The 24303-nt window shown below is 43.3% G+C and overlaps 3 protein-coding genes across 3 annotated transcripts; 2 read left to right on the top strand and 1 right to left on the bottom strand.

Moving 5' to 3' along the window:
* Nucleotides 1-9595: 9595 nt before the first annotated feature.
* Nucleotides 9596-10035, top strand: HRG_05798 (uncharacterized protein; the record flags this gene model as incomplete). Its single annotated transcript, XM_044864269.1, has 2 exons — nt 9596-9816; nt 9876-10035. 2 exons carry the CDS (start codon nt 9596-9598, stop codon nt 10033-10035), a joined length of 381 nt encoding a protein of 126 aa, XP_044720801.1.
* Nucleotides 10036-14202: 4167 nt separating this feature from the next.
* Nucleotides 14203-14721, bottom strand: HRG_05797 (protein-arginine deiminase (PAD) domain-containing protein; the record flags this gene model as incomplete). The annotated part of the gene is made up of 1 exon (XM_044864268.1): nt 14203-14721. One exon carries the CDS (start codon nt 14719-14721, stop codon nt 14203-14205), a length of 519 nt encoding a protein of 172 aa, XP_044720800.1.
* Nucleotides 14722-20844: 6123 nt separating this feature from the next.
* HRG_05796 (protein-arginine deiminase (PAD) domain-containing protein) lies at nt 20845-23042 on the top strand (the record flags this gene model as incomplete). The annotated part of the gene is made up of 5 exons (XM_044864267.1): nt 20845-21192; nt 21250-21517; nt 21671-22279; nt 22339-22629; nt 22729-23042. The coding sequence occupies 5 exons, from the start codon at nt 20845-20847 to the stop codon at nt 23040-23042; spliced, it is 1830 nt and encodes a 609-aa protein (XP_044720799.1).
* Nucleotides 23043-24303: the final 1261 nt, after the last annotated feature.

Below are 24303 nucleotides of genomic sequence, written 5' to 3'. Positions count from 1 at the left end.
GGATCGTAGGAGTAGTAGAGGCGAACGATATCCTACTAAATAAATAAATAGAGAATAAGAGGGAGCGCTCTATAGAGGCGGCGATCCTACTAGTAATAAAACTAGTATACGCGACCTAGGCCTAAAGGGGCATCGTATTATTCCTATAGCTAGATATTAAGGGCGTATTTAATATAGTTAACTATAATAAGCTTATAAGGGAACTAGGGCTTTAAGGATACCTTAGATAGCTTATAAGCTTAATATAGAGCTTTATAAGCGATAAAAGATCGACCTTTTACTTTAATAAAAGGACCTTAAAGCTAACTTAAGTACTAATAGGAGTCCTTTAGGGCTCCCCTTTATTACTAATCCTATTTCTATACTATATAACCCCCCTATATAAGAAGCTTAGTATAATATATAGTATTTACGCCGTCGGCTTTACTAATAATATAAATATAGTTAGTATTAAACTTAATAAGGTAATAACGGTAGTACGCTTAAAGGAGGCCTAGAAGGTATACGCGGAGTAAGCGGCTAAGTTCGCGGTTACTTTCGAACTATCGAAGAGTAAGTTAATATACTTTATACGAAGGAAATAAGCGATAACGACGCCGGTCTACCTTAGGACTAACGTAGTAACACCGGTCTAAGAGGCCCGCCTACTAAGGGTTTAGGTATACCGGAAACTACGCTAAAAGGCGTACTTAAAATAGCTCTAGGTAAAAATAAAGCGCTAGACTATAGCCCTAACTAAGCTCGCGTTATCTATATAAGGCTATACTCTACCGCGTACTAGGAAAGTCTATAGTAAGGTAATCCGGTCCTTAATCTCTTACGCTATAGTTATATTCTATAAGATAACGCTTATAAGGGGGAAACTATATAGGATTACGCGGGACCTAGCACGGGACTAGTTAGCCTACCTTTAGGTAGTAACGGGCGCCTACCGCGCGACCTTAGTCTATTAAGTAAAAGCGGAGGTATAAGTACCCTTAATCGACCTTTACTTAAACTAAAGAATAATAAATACCCTCCGAAGGTTAAAGGATTTAGGGCTCCTAAGCTAAATTTAATACGTATCTAATATAGTCGCGGGTATACTTAAGAGGAGGCGACGCTAGAGAGTAAGTAGGCCCTTAGCGGCGCTACTACTTAGTAGGCCCCCCTCTTATAGAAGAGATAAGGGGGGTCTAGAGCTAGATAGGATTAAATAACCTCCTAGATAAAGCTAGGTTACTTAAAAAGCTAAATAAGGAATAGGCCGCTTAATAAAACGCTAAGGAAGACGCGATCTAATAATACTAAACTACCTTTTACCCCGCCGACTTCCTACTATAGTTCGATAAAGTAATAACGCTAGACCGTTATAAGGGCCTCCTTAAGTATATTAATATAGTAATTACTTAGATATATATAAGAAAGATCGGGCTTAACGACTTCCTCTTTAACTAATAAGTCCTTAGTATAGTCTTACTAATATATACTTATAAATAAAAACAGGATACTATTTACTACGCGATAATTAACTATTTATTAATAGAGGAGGTAAGAGAGTCCCTCTTAATATAGGCCTAGGATATAGGTAATATAAGAGCGGGCCTTTAAAGGAAAAAGATAGCGGCGCCGCTAGTATAATAGTTCCTCCGCTTAAGTAGGCTCCGCTAGTTCGACCTAGCCTAGAGGCTATATATAAATATACTAGATAATAGGGCTAGGGCCGCGCTAGAGATAGAGCGGCTTTAAACTAAGACTACCTTAGCTAACTACCTCCCTTATTAAGGCGACCTAAGAAAGGGAGAGGACTTATAATAATAGGTCTATAGTATTAACTAAATCGGACCTAGACTAAGCGTAAACCTCGCCGCTTAAACTATAGACTAAATAGAACTAATATAACTTAACCGAGCTAGCCTTAATACCTATAAAATAAGACCTACTATTAAAAGACTATAACTAAATAAGACTTAACTTAAAATTAAACTAAGATAAAGCTAATAACTAGCCTTAAACTATAACCTTAACCTAACTTATTAATAGTAACGTCCGCCTTATTATCGTAGTAGAAATAATAAGACCCCTTTAAGGTAGTATATAAGGTATAAAAAGGAGTAACCTAAGACTTATAAGGAGTATAGGGACTACTATTACTATAAGAAGCCTAATAATAACTAGCTAAGCCTAACCCTAAACCTAAACTAGAGCTAGTTTAGATAGCTAGCTTATAAGATAAAGTAATAACTAGGGTCTATACTAAGGTAAGACCTATACTAGCGGTAGCGCGGAGGCGTTTACTACGGCCTATACTATAACTATAGATCTAATTAAGGTTAAGACTAGCGACGATCTCGGCTAAGACTAAACCGCGACGGCTATAAAGACGCTATTAAATAAAGTTAGGAGCGTTAGTAAGGTTAATAGGCGACGTAAGACGGGGGCGCTTTAGGGCGGGCTTAGCGCTAAGAGAACTACTAGGCTAAGACTTAGCGTTTAAGCTAAGGGGGGGCGACGCGGTAGTCTCCCGCGTTAGCTTTAAGATAACTATAAGTATAATAATAGTAGCGGACTCTTTAGCCTTAGCCTTAAATAGACCCTTAAACGTAATAGCCGCTTTACCTTTACCTTTACCCTTACCCTTCCTTTTATTAAAAGGGGCTAAGGCCGGATTAGGCCTAGTAAGGTTAAAACCGCTACCCTTACTATTATAGTTATTACTAGCAATAAAATAGAAATAGTTAGTAAGATCGTTAACCGTTATAAGAGTCTTTTAAGTAACTAAAAGCGACTTAGGCCTAACTTAAGCTAAGGTCTTAATAGTATCGCTAAACTCTCTTAGGTATTTCTCTAAGGACTTATATATATAGTAGGTATTATATATAAAATAAGTAAAAGCTAAGGTAAGAGTCTTGATATTTTTAGCGACTATAGCTAGACTAAGGGTAAACTTACTTAATATACCCTTACCTTTAGCGGTAAGGGCCTTCTAACTAACGTATATATAAGTTTCTAAAGCGGTATAGTAAAAGCGCTCTTATACTAAGCCCTTTATAAGAAAGGGGCTATTAACCTTAGACTATACTTAGTAGAAGGTATAAGCGGCCTCCTTACCTTTAAAGGTAATTTAGAACTTAGATTAGTACTAAACTTAGACTATATTATAGTAAGGTAAGGTTACTTACTTAGTAATAAGACTAGTTAGAGTTAGTATAAGCGATATACGCTTTAGCTTTTATAGCTAATAAAGTTAGCGAAAAGTATTAAAAGTAAGACCGACCTAAGATAGGACTAAGACTAATACTTATAGGACTAGTTTTAATAGCTAGTAAAGGACTTATAAGTAAGCTCGCTAGTAAGGCGCTTAATATATATAAAATAAGGGATAGAGCGTTCCGATCCCGCTATAATAGCGACTTTCTTATAAGGAAGGGCCTTTAAAGGAGGCAAGCCGCTACTACCTAAGTTAGCTTCCTAGTTAGATATAGCGATATAACGGCAAACGAACTAAATATAGTATAAGGGAGAACTAGGGATATAGAAACGATATAGGTAAGGAGCTAGGGCCTATATAAGCGAGGACGAATAAAGAGGTAGGAGGAGATAGGAATAAAACCGCGGGGGGAGGGTAGGTATATATATACGCGAGCTAGGCGCGTATAATTAGTAACTACGTAATAGACGGTAAATATAGGCTACCGCGCCCTTAATTAGGAAGTCGCGTAGCCGGATAGGACCCGATTTTCGATTAGCGGAGCTAGCTAACCGAATTTCGATTAGCCGGCCCTACCTAGGAGCGACCTATACTAGCGCCCGGCCTAGCAACCGGATATTACCTACCCTACTAGCTAATAGACCGATAGGCCGACGCGGCCGCTACCATAGCTACGCGGTAGTAGCGCGGGAGCTATAGAGAATAGAGGCGCTTATAAGCCGGGCCCCCCCTAGAGAGAGACTACTGCCTATAACCCTAGGCCTAGGCTAGCGAGCCCGGGCCGCGGCCGCTCGGGATAGTAGCGGCTATAGCCTAAGAGGGCCTACGCTAAAAAGCGAATACGCGGGAGAAGCCCGCGGTAGCTAGCGTAAATTTCCTATATACTATAACTACGACCTCGTTCGAGGTAGACCTATATTAAAAGAAGGGAGGGTTTTCCCTTAAGGACTTTAGTTTTTCCCTCTTATTTAATATCGAAGTTCTAGATACCTCTAACTAGGTCCCTAGCGTAATTTTAATAATAATAATAATACTAATATTTTATAAGATCTATAATTTAAATAAAAAATAACTATAAATATTATATAACTACCTTAATAAGAATTTATAAAAGGGATATATATAAACGTTAATATCTAAAGTAGGCTACCTAGTTATATTTATTTTAAAGAAAAATAGTAAGCTATAACTAGTTATTAACTATAAACGCTTAAATAATATTATAATAAAGACCGAATACTATTACCGCTTATATCGGAACTATAAGATCGACTATATAATAAAAAATAGTTTATAGCCCTCGATCTTAAAGCGCTTATAACTTAATATATATAAAAAAAGGATATAAATAGATAATAGCCTTTAAAATAAAATTTAAACTATTTAAATATCTAGTAATACTATTTAAACTTATAAATATACTAGCTACCTTTTAATAGATAATTAATAATATCCTATATAAATACTTAGATATCTTTATAGTAATATACTTAAATAATATCTTAATCTTCTTAAATACTATAGAAGAATATAAGGAATATATCTATAAGGTATTCTATATACTTTAGAATATAAAGTTACTAGTAAAACTAAAGAAAAGTAAGTTTTATATATAGGAAGTAAACTTCCTTAGATATATAATCTTACTAAGAAAGATATAAATATAATAAGATAAGATTAACTTAGTTAAAGAATAGCTAATATTAAAGAACGTTAAGAATATATAAAGTTTCCTAGGATTTATAAATTACTATTAACGATTTATTAAAGATTTCGGAAAAATTATAGTACTACTATATAACTTAATAAAGAAGGAAAAAGGATTTATATAGAATAATAAAGCTAACGAAGCTTTTAAATATATTAAAACTATAATTATATAAGAACTAGTCTTAACTACCTTCGATCTAAAATAATAAATCGAACTTAAAACTAATATATTAACTTTACTCTAAGAGTATATATTAGATAAAAAGATAATAAAGAAAGATAATAACTAATTATATTTTATTTAAAGAAGCTCTATAGTATAGAACTTAATTACCTTATCTATAATAAAGAACTCCTTATAATTATTTAAGCTTTTAAGGAATTTTAATACTACTTTCTTAAAAGTAAATATAAAGTTAAGGTCTATATAGATTATAAGAATATCCTATATTTTATAACGCTATAATAGTTAAACGGACGATAGATCTAAGAAGCTAAATACTTATTAGAATTTAATAATAAAATAATCTATAGAAAAGGAATAGAAAATAGTTAAGCTAATACCCTTAGTTAATAAAGTAACTATAATATTAACTTACTTATAGTAAAAGGATAGTAATAATAGCTAAATATAATATTTAAAGTATAACCTAATAACTTAATATACTAAAAGATCCTAAAATAGATAAAAGAATATAAAGTACTAAATAAATATAATATAGAATATTTAGAAGTTTTAATATATAAAAATAAAATCTAGATACTATTAATATTATAAGATAAAGTTATATAAGATATATATAAATATCTAATATATAGATACTAAGGAATCTAAAGAATAATAAAATAGATTAAATAATAATATAACTTTTTATAGCTTAAAGAAGTAGTATAATAAGTTATTAAAGAATATAAACTTTATATATAAAGTAAAGCTAAACGATATAAACTATAAAGAAAATTATAACCGCTATTAGTACTAAAAAGACTATAGGATTTAATAGCTTTTAATTTTATTATAAAGCTACTACCGTAAAAGAACCTATAACTAATATTTAGTATAATAGTATATTTATTATTACTAATAGACTAATAAAGTATAGATACTTCTTACTATATAAAGAAGTAAGTAATATAAAGGAGCTAGTATATATATTCCTATAAACTATTATTAGTAATTATAGACTACTAAATAAGATTATCTTTAATAAAGAAAGTATATCTATAGCTAAGTTTTAGTAAGCTCTTATAGTATAATTAGAGATAAAATATAAGCTTAGTATAGCTTATTATCTATAAATAAATAGATAAATAAAATAACTTAACTAAACGCTTAAATAATATTTATAATATTATATTAGCTATAAATAAAACGATTAAGTTAAATAGCTATTAATAATATAACTAGCTTATAATAGCTTAGTTACTAAGATAACTATACTTTTACTAGTATATACTAATTATAAATATAACCTAGAAGTATTTAAGGTTACTTAATAAGGACTATAGGTAGAACGAGTAATACTATAAGTAAATTAGCTATAAAAATTATATAAAGAAATATAATAAGAACTTTAATTTATTAGGGAACGAATATCTACTTACTATAATTAGAAAAGATTATAGGGACTAATATTTTAAGAGGGAGATATAGTCTACCTTATATAACGAAATATTAAAATAAAATAACTAAGTAATAAATTAGATTTTAAGAAACTTGAACTATTTAAGGTTAAGAAAACTATTTTAAAAGTTAACTATAAACTTTCGCTACTAATAATAATATAGATCTACTTAATATTTTATATCTTATTATTAGAACTAGCGCTATAAAACGCTAAACTATAGGAAAAAATTAAAGTTAATAATAACTAAGAATATAAAGTAAAATAAATACTAAATATAAGAAAATAAGGTTAGTAATAAGAGTACCTTATTAAATAGAAAGGATATAAACTAAAGGAAAATACCTAGGAACTACTTAAGTATTTAACCTACTATAGTTCTTTACTTTAATAATTCTACTAAGAAATATAAGGTTACTAAGAATAATATCTTAGTTTAATATATTTAAAGTACTAAACGATTAAACCTCGCTAATAGTAATAGATTCCTTATTTAATAAATAAACCGATTTATCTTAAAAAGAATATATTATACTATCTTTTTTATTAATAGCTTATATACCTTATTAAAAATAACTTACTACCTTAGTTCTTTAAGAAATACTTTTATTTCCTAATCTAAGCTAGGTAAGCTATCGCTTTCTTTAATACTTCTTTTACTTTCTATTTATCTAAATTAATCTTTTATTATTAATTTATAATATAATAAACTAAAAAAGAAGGAATATTAGTAAAAAGAATAATAAGGAAGGAAAGAGATAAAATAAATAAGTAGACGCTATATTATAACTATTATATAAGAATAGCCTATAAAGGTATATTTAAAATACTAATTAAAACGCTCGCTAACCTTATAAGTTAGGCCTAACCGAAAATAATAAGAGTAAGGTATAATTTTAATATTATATATCTTAGTCTAAGATACTAGCTCTAATTATTAATACGATTTATTAGAATTATAAGAATAGGATTTTTAAATATAACTAAATATACTATTAATAGTATATCCTAGGAAAGATAAGGGATAAAGAATAATTATACTTATATATAACGTAATAAGGGTATATTTATATACGGCGGCTAAGGTAATAGGTCTTAAAAGTAAGATAAAAAAAAGGGAAAGTATCCTATTATAACTATAGTCTAGTAAACCGCGGGGGACTAGTATATATTATAAGGATATATAATATAGGGAGTAAGGAATATTAAATAGACCGATAGGCTAATTAAGTTTCGATCGATAGGTTACTCGAGCGCTCTAACGCTCTATAGCTAGGATCGTAGGATCGCTCTAGCGCTCTAGCACTCCTAGGCGACGGGATTACCTAGTGCTCCCGGCGATCTAAGGAAGCTCTTAAGATATATAAGGAAGGAACGGAATACTCCTTTAGATAGATAGCTTAATAGCTTTTAATATAATTATTACGATCCCTATTACGATCTTATCTTTAATTCTAATTACTTAATTACCTAGTTATAGTTTATAGTCTATAACCTCTAATATATTACGTAATATACTTATTATTACTTAAACTAAACCCTATTATATCTATTAATATAAACCCCTTAATAGGTTTATCCCTTAAGAATAATACTAGTTATTATACTTTATTAGTTTTAGACTTCTTAAATAAGCTCTATTAAATATAACTATTAAGTATTATATATATACTTTACTTTAATAATAGTATTTAAAGATTAAACGGATTCTTATAAGCCTTAAGTAAAATAAGTAAGCGCCTTTACTATATATTATATAACGATAATTTAATATAGTTTTAATAATAGCTTTAAGTTATAAAGTAATATTAGATTAAATAAACCTTTAAAGGATCTAAGACTATTAATAGAATCCGATACTATAAAGTAATATAGAAAATAGATAGTAAGCTTAATTTTATTTATAAGAGATAAATAGTAATATTACCTTTAAAAGACTATTTTATAACTATAGTTATTTATACTTATAAGGTATATATTAAGGCTAAAGGTTAAGATATAAAGAGCTACGCTATAAATATATAAATAAAACTATATTATACTAAAAACCTAAGTATAATAAGGTAATATAAATAAAGTAAAACGCTATTAATAAAAATCTAACTAATAAGAGTAAGTAAAGTAAGTAGACCCTTTCCCCCTTACCCTATAATAAGGCTAAGAGGCCGAGTAAGGATATAGAACGAGCGAGCACTAGCGAGTAATTAGACGCTAGTATATTTAGTATAAGGGGGAACCACGGAACTATATACTAGTATAGGAACGGTGACTTAGCTATAAACGTGATTTATTACGGGATATATATAAAGTAAACTAGAGGGGAACGAAATAGTTAGTAATAATAAGGCTATAACTATAAGAGTAAAATACTATAGATAAGAGTCTATTACCCTAGGAGCGATCGGAGAGAGCGGACCTATTCCCCCTTATACCCGCAACGAGCTAGAGGCGAAGTAGGGACGCGGTAGCGAGCGAGCACCAGCGAGCAAGCGGACGCTAGTATATTTAGTATAAGGGGGAACCACGGAACCAGGCACCAGGCTAGGGACAAATTCGCCGGTTATTGCACGGGATTAATGCCGTGCGTTATACACTACGGGAGTGAGAGCGGGAGAAGTGGCCGTAAACCGGGAGAGAGCGCAGCGAACGAAGGGGAACTGAAGTGGGTGAGCAGGACCTACCATGACTTGTCGACGATAGGAGGAGATGATATAAGGCCCATGGGGGCCACAAAGAGAACTTCGAGGAGCAGCGCGAACCGTCAGGCAGACTTGAACCTGTATTCTTCCTTTTACCCAACGGAGTGAATGTCGAGGACCATTTGCACATCGTCACACGAGGCCATCGCCGACCCGCACCGCGGACAAGAGACCTGCCTACCTACCTACCCCGCATAGGAGACAGGTACTCGCACTGCTTACCTAATCACCAGTCAGGTGACCACGCGCTTGGGTTACTAGTTACCGGGGGGACGCGCCCGCGCCCACGCCCACGCCACGAGGCGACACAACGTCAAGAGACGGACGGCGTCATTTCGTCGATTCTGGATCGATCACAATTTGACCCAGCCATGGAGCATCCCTTGGAGCAGCCCGATTTCCCCCTGGCTGTCCGCAGTCTAGAGACCTTGACCGAGCAGGTCGCTCGCTGTCAGAATCTACCGGCCGTTGATGGTGGCCTTCGACTCGCACAGGTGCTTGCAGAGATGCGCAATGACATGCGGGACATGCGGAATGAGATGCGCACCGTCAACAGGAAGTTAGACGACCTAGACCGTAAGGTGACTGCTGAGTAGGTCGGCTTCTCCCTTGTGTGGCATGGAGTAGAATGCTAACCACGTTGCCCGGTAGGAGACGGAACGCAGTGGCCCGAGCCCAGAACGGCGTGGTCGTACGTTCGGACATGACCTTGGAGCCCTTGTCCAGCGTCACCAGCGGTGAGCGGTTGGGAAACTTCCCAGCAACTCTGGGCCAGTTGGAACGGCTAGAAAGTGAGTCTTTCATCTATTGAACGTAGTGGTTGAAGCTGACCGTGTCGGAACACCAGCACGAGAGGCAAACAGTTTACTAGAGCAGTTAGGTGAGCCAGTGGAAGGTCGATTGGACGACAAACGGAGACGGTTGAAGCATCTTGCAGGTGTGGTGACACGGGCAGTCTGATTGATGGTGAACATCACGTAATGTTTTTTGGGCATATGAGCGTCGGCGTTGCATGGAGTCTTCCCACGTTGGCATATCACGATGGCCTCACTTCGATCGTCAGCCAGTCGCGTGAGCATGAGCACGGCAGAATGGAACTTAACCGGACGGAAAGTCTCCAGGCTATAGACGAATTCCCACAAGTGAAATGGTGTAGATCCAAGATAGCTAGCCAACCCCGTTCACAAGAGTAGACAATAAGATCACCCCCGGAAGGCCCAGGCATGACTACGGAATTCTACTCCGAAGGGGTGCGGACGGGCCGAAGGACCGGCTACGAGAAGCTACCCTTAAGCACACTAGACCGAACCTCACGCGTTTATAAGAATTCTTAATAATACTCACACCCGAGTAATAACAAGGCCACAACTATAAAAGTAAAATACTATAGATAAGAGTCTATTACTCTAGGAGCGAGTAGAGCGAGCGGACCTATTCCCCCTTATCCCGTAGGGAGCCAGAGGCGAACCGAGGACACGGGAACGAGCGAGCACCAGCGAGCAAGTAGACGCTAGTATATTTAGTATAAGGGGGAACCACGGAACTAGGACCTAGATCTAGTGACTCATCCCTAGCTGTAGGCACGGAGAATCACGTGCTGCTATATATAGTCGGAATAGAATGCAGGGAATGGCCGTAAGAGCCAAGGGGAGGGACGTACCATGGCCGGATACATGCAGAGATCACTCATACATGTCATACAACGATAAGTAGGAGTGGAGACACGCCCACACACCCAAGAGGGTATAAAGACCCCGGGTCGCCCACCCACCGGAACCCAGATAGTTCTCCTCCTCTTACTCACGCGAGTGGGTGAATTGCTAAAGGCACACGATAGGACCTACCTCCGGCCAAGGGACAGCTTGCATAATATCGACGAACGGGAGATCGGAGCCGCGACAACCACACGTAAAAGACGTGTCAACACATCCTCAATCCTAAGAGAGTAGGCTAGAGGTCAATAGCCCTTCGGGCGACTCGGAAAACGTAAGTGGAAGTACACGTGAGGGCATCCGCCTGGCTACCTATTCCGGGAGGAAGGGTGGATTGTAGTGTGACGAGAGTGCAATAGTTCAGGACTGTGGGTTGGATCCTATTTCCTTGACTGGCATTAGCTATGGCGGAGCATGAGTATGCGCAAGAGCAGGAGCAAGTGTTCTTGTCCCCTCCGCCTTCTCCTTTAACATAGCCCGGGGGGGCCTGGGTCTGTTAAGACTTGGAGGACTGCCCTTGTGGTCGCTGCGGAGCACGGTACCATGTTTGGGCCTTTGAACTTTATGTCGAGACCGGGGAGAGAGTCGAGCCGGAGAGGTTGGTGCATACGACTGCCTAGTCTGTCGAGTCGGCGTTGCATAACTATCCCGTGGAGGGATGGTCTTTCGCCTGCTACGGTTTTCATCAGGCCGGTCCAAGCGGGGCTCGAGAGTATTGCGTCGTTGTCACGGTAGGGGCTGAGTGTGTCCTCGGCGACCTCGTCTAGAGCCTGACTGTTGGGTTGCGTCCCTTGCAGTCCTCGGCTGCGCCCGACATTCTTATAGACGTGGGGGGCCACGGCCGCCAAGGTCAGGTATATAACCGAGACACGTTCTTCTTCTAGGTAAATCGTTGCGTAGATAAGGTTTCGAGCGCGGCATGTCGCCTATAATGCGTAGGCTTTGGGTCGGAGCGAGACGTGGCGCAGAATCTGAGGAGACAGATAGGGGAATTTTCCCTTTAGCCATACCGTGGCCGGGCTCACGATAGTTGCCAAGCTTTAATACGGATCTCGACGGGATTGGCCCTAAGCGAAGGCTTCGTTGATGGAAAACGAACATGATACTGCTTCGCACTTACAGCTATACACATTGTGATTGTATGTAGAACGGAAGACATATCTCCCTCAGGCGTTTATAAGCCGTAGACACTAGATAGTAGAGTCACCCTCGTTTACAAGGGAAAGACAGTAAGATCACCGCCGGAGGCCCATATCTAGACTATGGAATTCTACCCCGAAGGGGTGCAGACAGGCCGAAGGACTGGCTGTGGAGAGCCACCCGCACCCCAGCACCATAGACGGAACCACATCAGTGAAGCATATCCCGAGTGATAACGAGGCAAACACAATAGAGTGAAACGCTATAGATATAAATCTCCCTTCTAGGAGCGAGTAGAGCGAGCGGACCCCTTCCCCCTTATCCCGCAGGGAGCCAGAGGCGAACCGAGGACACGGGAACGAGCGAGGGTCACCGAGCAAGTGGACCTTGCTCGTTGACTCTCGCTCTCTGCCCTGCCCTCACTCCGTTCGGGTTATAAGGGGAACGCAATCCGCTCGCCCACTCGCGGACTATCTACTAGATATATTTTGGTAGCCGGGGGATTTTTATAGGATTTGATATTTAATTAGAACCGTCTATATAGTTATTATTTTACACGGCACCATACTACCCTCGGTGGTGGTGTCTAGATGCTTACGCCCGCGAATTAGGGACGGTGCGTCTCTGGGGCCACACTGTCTACGTGCGTGTGTCGACCATGTCCTCGTCTCGTGCTCGGTGACTTATGTCTGTGTGCTGGGTTGCGCGTGGCCCGGTCTGTGTTGCTTGCAGCGTGGCTTTTCACACCCGCACCTTCGGCGCGTGCGCACCCCCTTCTGGGGGTTGATTCTATAGCCCTGCTTGAGTCCTCCGGAGGTGATCAGAGGAGTGTCTCTTGTAAACGGGTTAAGCCTACTCATTCGTTGACTACTTTGTAAACGAGGTCTGGTCTACGATATAAGAGGATCTCGCACTCTTTGCGGTTGTATTCACACTGCAAGTCCACTCCAACAAAGTTAAATTACAATCCGTTAGTCGTTATTCGTTTCTGCTTCTCCTTCTCAGGTGAAGTCATCTCATGTGCATGCGGTCCAAGCTCACTCTGACTCCAAGGTCGTTCAACGAGCATTAAAGAAGGAAATCGATGCACTCATCACACAGCCCTTGTCACTACACCAGAAACAAGCTTTAGATGCCTCCTCCTCTCCTCCAAGCGCCCTCTCGGAACCTCACCGAGGTGCGTCAAGAGATCATTCACCACGGGCACTTCGACGCGCAGAAAAGGTCAGCGTGGCATTCCAGGTCTGGTGTTTGTCCACTGCTCCATACTCATACTCACACTGCAGCCGCTCCAGCTGGTCCAAAGTCTCCGGAAAGTTCTCCATCCGTTCACCAGTGACGACACTGTACAAGGGTTCCAACTCCATGTTTCCACGGACCACCGTGCCATTCTGGGCCCGGACCACTGCGTTGCGATTCCTACCGGAAGGGGTGAAGGTCAGCAAAGACTAAAGCTCAAACCGTGCTAAAGGAATACAGAGGCCTTGACCCCCGAGGTAGTGACCTTGCGGTCGAAAGTATCCATCCTCTGACCTATATCGGAGAAGCCCCGGCGCATCATCTGCTCCAAGGCAGCAAAACGCTCCATCATAGGCTTTATAAAAAGCGAGAATTTAGGCGAATAGCTTAATTACTTCCTAATCCTTATCGCTAAGCTAGTTCTCGGGCAAGCAAATAAAAGGTAGCTAGTAGATCTCTTTAAACCCCCTCTCCTACCCTTATTTTGTTGTTCTAACTCGATGCAACGATGCGCGATCAGTCGCTTAACGTAGTCGCGTAGTAGAAGGGCCCGTTTTATTATATATAGCTAGGAAAGCCACCTAGTATCGTTATCTAGGGTTATATCTAGCGGCTTTCTTATATCTACCTTGGAATTAGATAATTTAGCGAATACCTCTCTTAGAATGCTGCGAAGTATACGAGATTATGCAATTTGCGTACTAGCTCTTTTTTGCGCAAGCAAATGTTCGGCTTCGCTAAGGGGCTCTGCACCTGATAATTGACGCTTAAAGGCATCGGCATCATAGCCAAAGAACGACCGGGCGGAGAGGTTCAAGACATGTCCGAAGCAGCGCCCTCGTCTGGTTTTGCTAACAAAGCCAACGCAATTAAAGGACAACAAGTGCCTAGGAAGAGGACTGCGTCCCAGGCTTGAGCTCCTGTGCCGTATTCACAGCTTGCGGCTGCCACCAAGATGGCCCCGACACCTCGCGCAAAGTATTGGTAGAGCAATAGATATCTCCAATAACTCTATGAAGCCTCCAGTCGTCCACAAACCTGACTATATAGCCAACCTGGCTGTACACATTTATGACGGCTTCCTCGAATATGTCCTTGCCGTCCTCTACTGTCGGCCCCCAGGGCTTAGGGCTCACGTAAAGCGAGCCGCTAAACGGGAGGCCATTGACAGGCGGGGGAAGGAAAGCATCGAGCGGAAGGATGTCGTTGTCGCGCCGGACGGGATTTGCCGATGCTTTGTTCGAGCCCTCGCCCACCTCTTGGATCGTGTCCGTCTTGTCTTGTTGTCGCCGGCGAAGTTTCTTCGATTCTATGATCCCTTCCCCCAAGGTATTATCGCCGGCGGCGGGAGCCCCTTTTGGACCGGGACCTTTATCATTATCATCGGCAGGTAAGAGGTTTGGCATGCTACCTGGCTTCTCGCTTACGTCTCTATAAAGTCGTCCTACGTTAAGACAATACTCTGCTTACTGTATAGCTAAGGAATGCGGAATATCCCGGCATCTATTATACCTATCTCCTGCTTTAATATATCGATGTTATTTTAGATGCGCTTAGCAGAAACAATACTAGCCTAGATATTAGATTCGGTGGCTAGAAAGGAGTCGATTGTCTACTTATTTCCTCCTAGGATAAAGAGTCAGCTGCTAATCTCGTCTTTTACTCATAACAAGAAATCGGGAGAAAGCTTACCTTCTTTTCTAGAGATAACTAGGTTCTTTCCAAAGCCCCGGCCTTAGGCACCCTTTAGAAGCTAGATCCTAGCCTACGGGTTATTGATTATAACGCACCAACCGCGCGGAGTCTTAGCCGGTAGCGACTATATAAACTCATCGATATACTTAACATAAAGCCAGGTCGAGTCCAGTATTAGCGGATTCTGCACCTCTTAAGCGCGGAAGTAGTCCGTAATAAAAGGCAGGGTTAAGGTTTGCTCGTCGCCGCCTACTATAATCCGCCCGGCCGGATACTTTTTGCCATTATGCTCGTAAGGAGTAATGGTCTCGACGTTTAAAGGCCGTATCGATTATAATTTAGAGAGAGATAGTCGTTCCGTCAGGGCCCGGCATACTTATATAGCCTAGCTCGAAAATATCCTAGGCCCAGACGTCGGACGTTAGGAGTTCCGTTATAGGGCCTTAGATATTTGCCTCGCCTAGAATAGAATTAATGTCTTCTATAATTTTAGTAAATCTACTATCGGCATTAGTAGACCGATAGATCTTTTACACTCGCTATAGATAGTTATGCGTTAGAACTAGGGCGACACGTAGTATAACGCTATCGGTTAATGTCTATTCCCCATCGACCACGGTAAATAAAACTATCGCTTTACCGTCCTAAATATTTAGACGCCGAGTATCGCGGGCGTCAATGCCCAAGTTTAAGCCTTCTTCTATTTCTTCCGCTAAGAAGGTTATGTCGCTCTTAACAATAACTCAATCGTCGTTTTCCTAACGAAAGATGCGCATATAACCTTAAGCAGCGTCTTCGACGGAAATGGTCCCTAAAGCTAAAGAGCTAAGTCCTATAATAGGAACGGTACGAATCGAAGCTATATTCTAAGGCGCTCGTTGAACATCGTCGGAAGCGTCGTTGCATGCGGTAAGTTGTTCGAGATTATACTAGTCGTTTTTAATCGAGCTTATATATAGATGTCAGTGTCGGCAATGTTAGCCAGGAAAATAGCACCCCTAGTGTCTGTCTAGGTGTCTTTCCCATCGTTGTCGGTTATACCCTATATATCGACGTTTCTATCCCGATTGGTGTCTGCTCTAATGTCCGCTTTAAAGCCATTGGCCCTACTAATGACACTAGAGGAAGCGGACGTAGTAGGAGACGCTTGGGGTCCCGCCACGGAAGCTTGAGCTGCGCTAATAGAGGCGCGCTTGTTGCCCGTTGACGTGGGTTACGGAGCACCCGGTTTATCCAAGGCCGGGTTATCACCTGGCCCGTTCCATTTTGGGTCGTGACCCGGTCCATTAAAGTCGCCTGGCGAGTGCTAAGGGAGGGCACCGCCAAGTGGCAGCAGGATAGTAAGGAGTGTGAAGCGCATAGTGAGCTTAATTCAAATTTAGAAGGATACGGTCTAGTATCAGATAATAATAATAAAAAGTTGTAAGTTTGGAGGAGTGTACATAAAGAGCGTACAAGAATTGATAAAAGAACGTGTCTTGGAGGAACGTGTAAGTACTAAAGACTCAAGGCCTCTTTATATAACTTATAAATTGGCACTCAGCGTATCGATATATTAAGTCCAGATGCCGGTAATTCCATGACTCTATGTTCATCATAGCATTAATTGCAGGATCTCTTGGCCTCGTCTTGGAACAGGGGCTCGACTTTCCAACGAGTCCACATGCATGTTGAAGACCTTGGTATTGGAGGAATCCATCATTTAAACAGCTTTGTTAGATAGTCTATGGGGTAGAAGTCATCAGTCTGGTTCCTCATGCAATAAACATTGTGGTAGCTTGCTTGCTTTATTCTGCTGTGTCAGTCCGGCTGTGTTACATCCCACCGTGGCAGCCAACGCAGGAACAGGAGGACCCGCCCCGGCATCATCAGGGGCTCGCAATGGGGACCGGGACCCGAGCCACCGGGCTCCACGGGTGAGTGACATGTAATTAGTACACATCAAACATGCCATACAGTCCAGCAAGCCCATGCCCTGCCTATAAGCACGCTCCAATGAGCGACGGCCGCAACCCCCTGATCGAACGTGATGGAAGCGACCAGGCGACCAAGAACCTCTGGAAGGAACAGGCAACTCAGAGGCCATCTTGGGACTCGACTTGGACATTGATGGCGAGGCCCCTGATAAGGCCAGAAGAGAGCCAGCCGTGGGAGAGCCACACGAGGGCGAGGGAAGCTTCTTGGGCGTGGTACATGGTGCGAAGGAATCAACAGTAGGAATGGGACCCCCCTGTATCCCCACACATCAGCTCAGGGGTAGCCGGGCCCGAGTGGCGCTACGGGACCCCTGCGGGGTCTCCAGAAAGCGTAATGAGACAACCAACCAACCAACCAACTTCATCCCACCATACACTTTGGTCGGGCACTCCGCGGCAATGTTCAAGCGCCACTGACTCGGGGCAAGGCTCTCAATGGATGGGGCCCTCGACGCTTAATGGATTGCTGTTCTCTCCGTTAGACACAACTTGGGCAGACAGAGCCCGGTTAACAGAACCTGGTTATAAAGTACAAACAAGTCAGGCCAACTAAAAGTAGGGGCTGTGGCATAATCGCCTTATACGGCTAGCGACGTCCAAGGTAATCAAGCCCGGGCCGCATTAAACGAAACGGCCACCTGTAAGGCGCAGTGCCGATACCGCATATTTGCGTGCGCGCAGTCGAGATTGCGATAAGTGCCGCTCGCACCAAGGCTAGTAAGTTTACCGCGGCACTTAGAAATTAGAAAACAGTATCTTAGGCGCCCTGGCGGCGTTGTAATGTATATTTACGCCTCTAAAGAAGCGTTGCGGGCCAGCCTATGCTAGGTCGAAGACTACGTACTGTAATGTGTAGGACTTTAGTACTTAAGTTAGCTCCCGAAGGCCCCTGTGCCGTGGGCCCCGCGGGCCAAACGGGTAATTAAGGGCGGGGAATACTCCGTACTAACCACCAAACTTGGCGGTACCATTAAAATAATTAGAGCTCTTCTAGTGCTACGCCGCCCTGTCCCGCTTTTATGTTAAGCGGCCCCAACGTGGCAGACGGTGCTTTAGCTAGAGTAGAGATTGGTCTTCAAGCAGGCCTGTTATGGAAGCATCGACCGGGGCCGAACAACAAGCGAAAATAATCGCGGGGCTCCAGGTGGCATAAAGCAATGCACTGTAATCCTACATTAGCCCTATAGGGGATTCCCTCCGGGCATACCTACCTAATACAAATAATAATAATAATAATAATGGCTCTCGACCAAGCGCTGGTGTATCAGTCGCCAACGGCATGGGATAGCTGACCAGAGTAGAGTCGGAGCAGGATGGGATGGCAGGCCCGACCATGTGCATGTTGGGCATATATGTCACGTCAGCAGCAACAAACTTCTACTATCTTACCGAGTACTCAAACCCGGATGTCTTCTCCAAGAAGAATGAGTAAGTCGTATGCAGCTTCTTTAAGATGGATGTGGAGCGAGGACAGATTAAGGGCTAACCATGGCTATACTTGCCTACGCAAAAGACATAGAATTGCATAAGCATTATAGAAGAAGACTGTCCGCAATTTCTAGGTCAGACAATGTGGCATTGTGCATAAATTACCAAGTGATGATTGCGTGTGCTCTTTCTCAAGCATCTAAGCATATGTACAGGAGAAGATGATATAAGTATATCAAATGGTAAAGGTACATCAAAGCCTCGCATATATTTAGACTGGCACCTCATACCAGATCTAAGCACTCTCAATTCACTCACTCATTGAATCTCCCACTGCTGTCCCTCCTTTCACACTCTCTTATTTTTAGCATCCTTTGGAACATGCGTCTTGCTCTTCTTGTTACCGCGCTGCCCCCTCACCGGCTCTATTCCTCGAGGTCCGCCTGGCAAGCTTACTGTAGAGACTCCTGATCCAAAATAGGACGGGCCGCCTTATAATCCCAAAGATGATGAACCGGCTCATAGCCCAAAGGACGATGGCCCACCCCATAATCCCGAGGACGATGGAACACGCCAGAAACCAGGTAACAAACAGCCAGTCGCGCTCTTCCTGGCCAATATTGGTCGATACAGACCGTCGATGCTCATCCCAGATTACCGCCTCATGCACAAAGCGAGCTAAGCGACGTCTTCTTTCTCGGAACATCGTTACTAGAGAAGCCAGAACTGGACTCAAAGAATCTCAGAGAGGGAACCCATTATTAGTTGGGGGTGGGACGAGTGGTTCGAGGGTCTGAGCGAAAGTGACAAGGCTCAGTACCATGAGTAGAAGAAGAAGAAACTGCATTGTCGTTCTTTTTGGCCTGAAACGCTGGTTTAGTTTCAATTCCAGTAGGGCCTGGACTATATTTCCCCGGCTCTTAAGCCCGCAATGGCTAGCCGGACCATTTATGGGGCTGCCGGGATTAAACCCTTGAACTAGGATGTGCCTGTTGCGCTCAGAGCCGCTTTTAGCCAGAGCAAATGCGCCGTCATCAGATTTACGTATGTGTCGGAGCGTCCGTGTGTTGTGTGTGTCCTTGCCGACATCTACTTGGATCATTGGATGAAGCTACGGCCTCTCCCACCTACTTTCTGGCAAAGATGCGTTTTTCGTGCAAAACTCCTGGTCTCCGTGCGCTGAGCAACGATGAGATGGACGTGAGTCTACCAGCGCATCGGGCAGACCGACCAGGGGCAAGAGACGGTTGCAGGGCACCGAGGTGGACGTGCTAGTTTTTCAGCGACTAAATAGCTCTCCCTAGAGAATTTACTTGAACCGAATGACGCAGTCGTCCTGCAACTACACGTATTGAGCTACTGCATGAAGTCAGTAAGCTTTGCATCCCACACACTACGGCCGGCTATAGCATGCTCAGTCTGCCCACCTATAGCTCCAGCCTTCGGTCTTATTAAACACTTGATCATAGCCCCTGTATCCTGGTCCAACTCGTTCCTGACCTTGAATGAATCTACGCCTTGACAGCTGGACCGACCGCTCTGCCTCAGGGACCTACCAAAAGTAGGGGAACCTATGACGCAAGCACTTCAAAGGGAAAGTCGCCAAATGAGGTATTTGACACCAAGTATATACACATCAGCCTGATTATTTCCTTGCATAATATAATTTTAGAGGATCTTACTAGGATCATCGAGTTATTAGGCGTTTCGGCTAGGATTAGAGCTCGCTTAGGGCTTGGAGTTAACAATAGGGATATAATATAGAAATTGTTTGAAACAGAGGGTCAAGTCAAGCTGTACGTTGGTAAGTACTTTTTACTTTATACGCGATATTTGCCAGGCAGAGCGGTCGGTCCTGTATTCAAGGCGCGCGGTATCGGAACCGCATACCGAACCACACGACCTATTAATTCACGAATCAGGGTACGCGGGAGACCGAGAGTAGCCTCAACTCCAAACTGCTGCGAGCATCGTTTAGTTCCTGTCCTGGACTTCGCCGCCAGGAAAGAAAAGCATTGCCACGTATAGTCTACCCCTATCTCCCTTGGCATGCTATGGCATCGTTCGGCCTAGCCCACTGTCAGCTCGAGTCACGAGCGTTGACGAGTCAATTGTGAGAAGCATCTTGACAATGCCCACGTCGACTGTCTTCTAATACGTATGCCTTTGCATGATAGAGCATCATTAACGGCATGTGGGCAATGCAAGCAGTTTCGTGAGGAAACCGGTCGTGGAGGATGGTGCCGTACATAACAAGGCATCGGAATTTCATTCCTTTACCTATATATACCAAGTTTATCACCGCGTTTACATCAACTCATCATCATACTCAGCGTATACAATCCTTCTTCGATTCTCAGTTGATTTCCACTATCCAGTATCTACTGCGCCGTCTATTAGTCCAAGCCTCTCTTTACGCCCCAAGCCAGTATGAAGTACTGGTACTCCCTCGTTTTCGCTAGCTCGGCCGCTTTGGTCTGCGCCTTGCCCCAGGACACCGGTTCTGGCGCGGGTGACTCACCTTCTGTGTCCGAGCCCTTCAACGTGGATATCCGAGCAGACACCAATCGCGATGGCAAGGTTGATATGGAAGGCACAACCGATATTGAAGGGAAGGACACCTGGACTGACGAACGAGGTGCCCTTTTCCTTGCCAATATCGCCGACCCGAGCGGCCGCTGCTTGACTTCATCCGTCAAAAATGACCTGGAAAGCACGAAGAAGCTACTCAATGAGCTTCCAAGACCTCATTGGACGAACACCCCAGAAGAGAAGGAAGCACTGAAAGCAAAGAAGTTAAACATGCTGAGCTACCTCCAAAATAATCTTACAAAGTTGGCGGGTTGCCACGACGCTTCGGACGATGTCCAACGAGCCCCCCAAAACATGGCCACCATCCGCACTCTTCCGGTCAAAGGACTTGGTGCATCAGCATCGGGAGCTATTTCCGTTTCGGACGATGCCGCTCGAGATCTCGTGCGAGTTTTCCGTCCTATCGGCGACAGCTGGGAGATCGTCAAGAGCGATACGACCTTTTCAGCCGAGGACTTGGCAAAAGGCCTCGAACTAGGAGTCGACGCCCGCGACACCCGCAGGCCTAATGGTTGGGACGGTAGAGCAACAATTACCTTTACCGTAACTGATGGGGATAAGAAATCCACCGATAGTGTTGCACTACGCGTCGCCCCGGTTCTTACCTACCACCATGGACAGAAAATCGAGCGGGTCTACACAACTAACCTTCCGCTCCCTGCAGTCCAGCAGGCGGTCGCAGAAATACAGAAGGTCCTAAGCGAGGCCCAGATTCATAATCCAATCATCACGCTAGATACGTTGGATCCTTGGGCTCAAGATATATTTGAGCCTGCGTATACTAGCATGCCGGGCCCCGACGGAACAGTCGCTATACAAATCTTGGTAGACTCGGCCATCATCAGAGACGGGGGATCAAACACATTTACCTACACCTCGTCTCGAGATTTTGGCGTCGGCACAGTGCAATACTATGGCCGTGGTAATGGCCAGGCCACCCTTGATTCTATGGGGAATATAGAGACTATCCCACCATACGAGCACAAAGGCAAGAAGTATCCCGCCGGGAGGATCGTTACAGGAGGCGACGAAGCGACAGGCAATGTTGCCTTTATTACGGATTTCTATCGCGCTCAAGAAGTTCAGAGCCCTCTTATCCTGGACTCGACGTGGCTCATGGTTAAGCACGTCGATGAATTTGTTCAGTTTCTGCCTGTCGACACGGAACGGCGTTGGTGTGTTATGATAAACGACCCCAAGGCAGGGTTCGAGCTTGTGAAGCAAGCTCAAAAGAACGGCGCTGGAGGGGACCCGGTTATTTCGAAGCCTGAAGGTGAGATTGCAAGCTCTGGCCGCAAAAGCCGCACCGCTAACGGTTTAATCCTAATCCAGGTGTAAGGCAATCAATCGACTCCTTCTTAGCTACCGACATCAACACTCAAGCCCGCGATATTGCTGCAGAACGCATTCAAAAGACCATTGATGTCCTGAAAGAAGAGACCGGTGTTACAGATGCGGAGATCTTTCGTGTTCCCGCACTGGTCTCCACTTACAGAATCACACACGCCCAGACTAATTTTCAGGAGTCGAAACTCCGCCGGCGACAAGACAATGACAGTACCATTGAAGAACCGGAGGACCCCGGCAACGATATTGTCATGGATACTCAACTGGAGGCGGTGGGTGAGGAACCCGACGAGTCCAGAAATTCAACCCAGTCTGCCAGCATTGTCCGTCGCGATACACAGATCGGTCCCCTTGATTCGTTCCTTCCTGCCTCAGTGAACGGCTTGGTGGTCAACAATTCCACGTACATCTGCCCTAAACCTTGGGGTCCGGTTGTGAACGGCAAGTCTATATTCGAAGAAGCTGTGCAGAAAGTTTACGGAGACCTTGGCTACACGGTCAAGTTTGTGGACGACTGGCTCTTTCACCAGGCTTCTGGAGACCTCCATTGTGCAACCAACACTTTGCGCGAAGCATCGGCATCTTGGTGGGGACAAGATTCGATTCAGCAGAACGGGGTCTCGACCAACCCCGCAGGTGCCCCGCAACAGCCACAAAGCTCTGGCTCTGCCACGCAACAGGCTCCATAAGGTCTTGCCCCGCAACGGCCACTAAGCCCCGCCTCACCCGCGACGGGCCGGCCGCAGACGGAACAAGCTGGCGAACGTGCCGGCAGAACGGCGGCGAGACTTATGCATGCTATCTATTAAAGGCTTTAGAGGTCTAGAAGCAATAGGACACGCGATAAGATAGTATCCTCTTTTTCGGTAGTGCAATTAAAGACCTTTACTAGAGTAAAATACTTTAAATACCCGTTTAGTTTGCCAAGGCAAGGGTATAAGGCAGCTAGTCCTAACTAAGAGGCCGGATATTTCCGTCAGGTATTGACTCTTTGACATTTTCGTTCCCTTTTTTACTAACTTCACTCGTCTCAAGTACACGCGGAATTCAAAAAGGCGTGGAACAGCGTCGCCGAAGATGGTATTTCTACTGTAAAGCAGGAGCTTGCGGGCCACTCGGGGATGAAATGATCGTCACCGGGCGCTCGCGAGCCTTGCCAACATATTCTTGATTGGGTCTGGCATCAAAGCGACGGTCTATACCTTTGGCCAGGCCCGGACGGGCAATAAGGCATACGCCGACTTTGTGGACCAGATGTCGCCAACACTGCCTCGCGTTACGTACGCCAACGACGTGCCTCAAATCCCTCCGGTCGAGCTTGACTATAAGCATCATGCAACAGAGTTTTAGCAGATAGACAAAGCGACTGCCCAGTGTCAAGGCTAGGAAACAAAGGTAGGAACAAAGCAAGCCCCGATAGACAGTTGGACCGAAAGACTCGTACAGGACTGCAACAATTCCATGCTAAGTCCTGGTGTAAACCCTGGTCACGCCGAGTATGTTGGCATCCCCCCATGGGTGACGTGCCCGGCACCGGTAAGGTTTACGGCATTGAGAAGGACCTCGATACAGTGGCGCAGCAGCTGGTAGCCGCCGTTTGGCCTGATTCCAAAATGAGGGCTTGTCCGTGTTGGTTTTTTTGGGGGCAATAGTCCAACGTCGAGCCCATTTATCGCTCACGACGGCTTTTCAAGCATAGAGCAAACCGGGCGCTATATAATAGCCCCGCATGATGTGTCTACATTGTTCCCTGTGCTTGTGTGCTTTGAATGTGTAGCAGCTTGACAACCTTCCTCAGCCCATTTTCTGCCGCGTACGGCGGCTAGTAGAGAGTTCAGTGAATGGTCCACCAGCAAGGAGGGCAAGTTTAGCAGTCCAGGAAACAGGTACAGCGCAGATCAACGACCAGGGTTTCCTGTACACAGACTGACAGAACAACGCACTGCATCC

Source organism: Hirsutella rhossiliensis (genome assembly GCF_020360975.1).
Source record: "Hirsutella rhossiliensis strain HR02 chromosome Unknown scaffold00005, whole genome shotgun sequence".
In the NCBI taxonomy this organism is placed as follows: domain Eukaryota; kingdom Fungi; phylum Ascomycota; class Sordariomycetes; order Hypocreales; family Ophiocordycipitaceae; genus Hirsutella; species Hirsutella rhossiliensis.
This window is presented reverse-complemented; position numbering and strand designations above follow the sequence as displayed.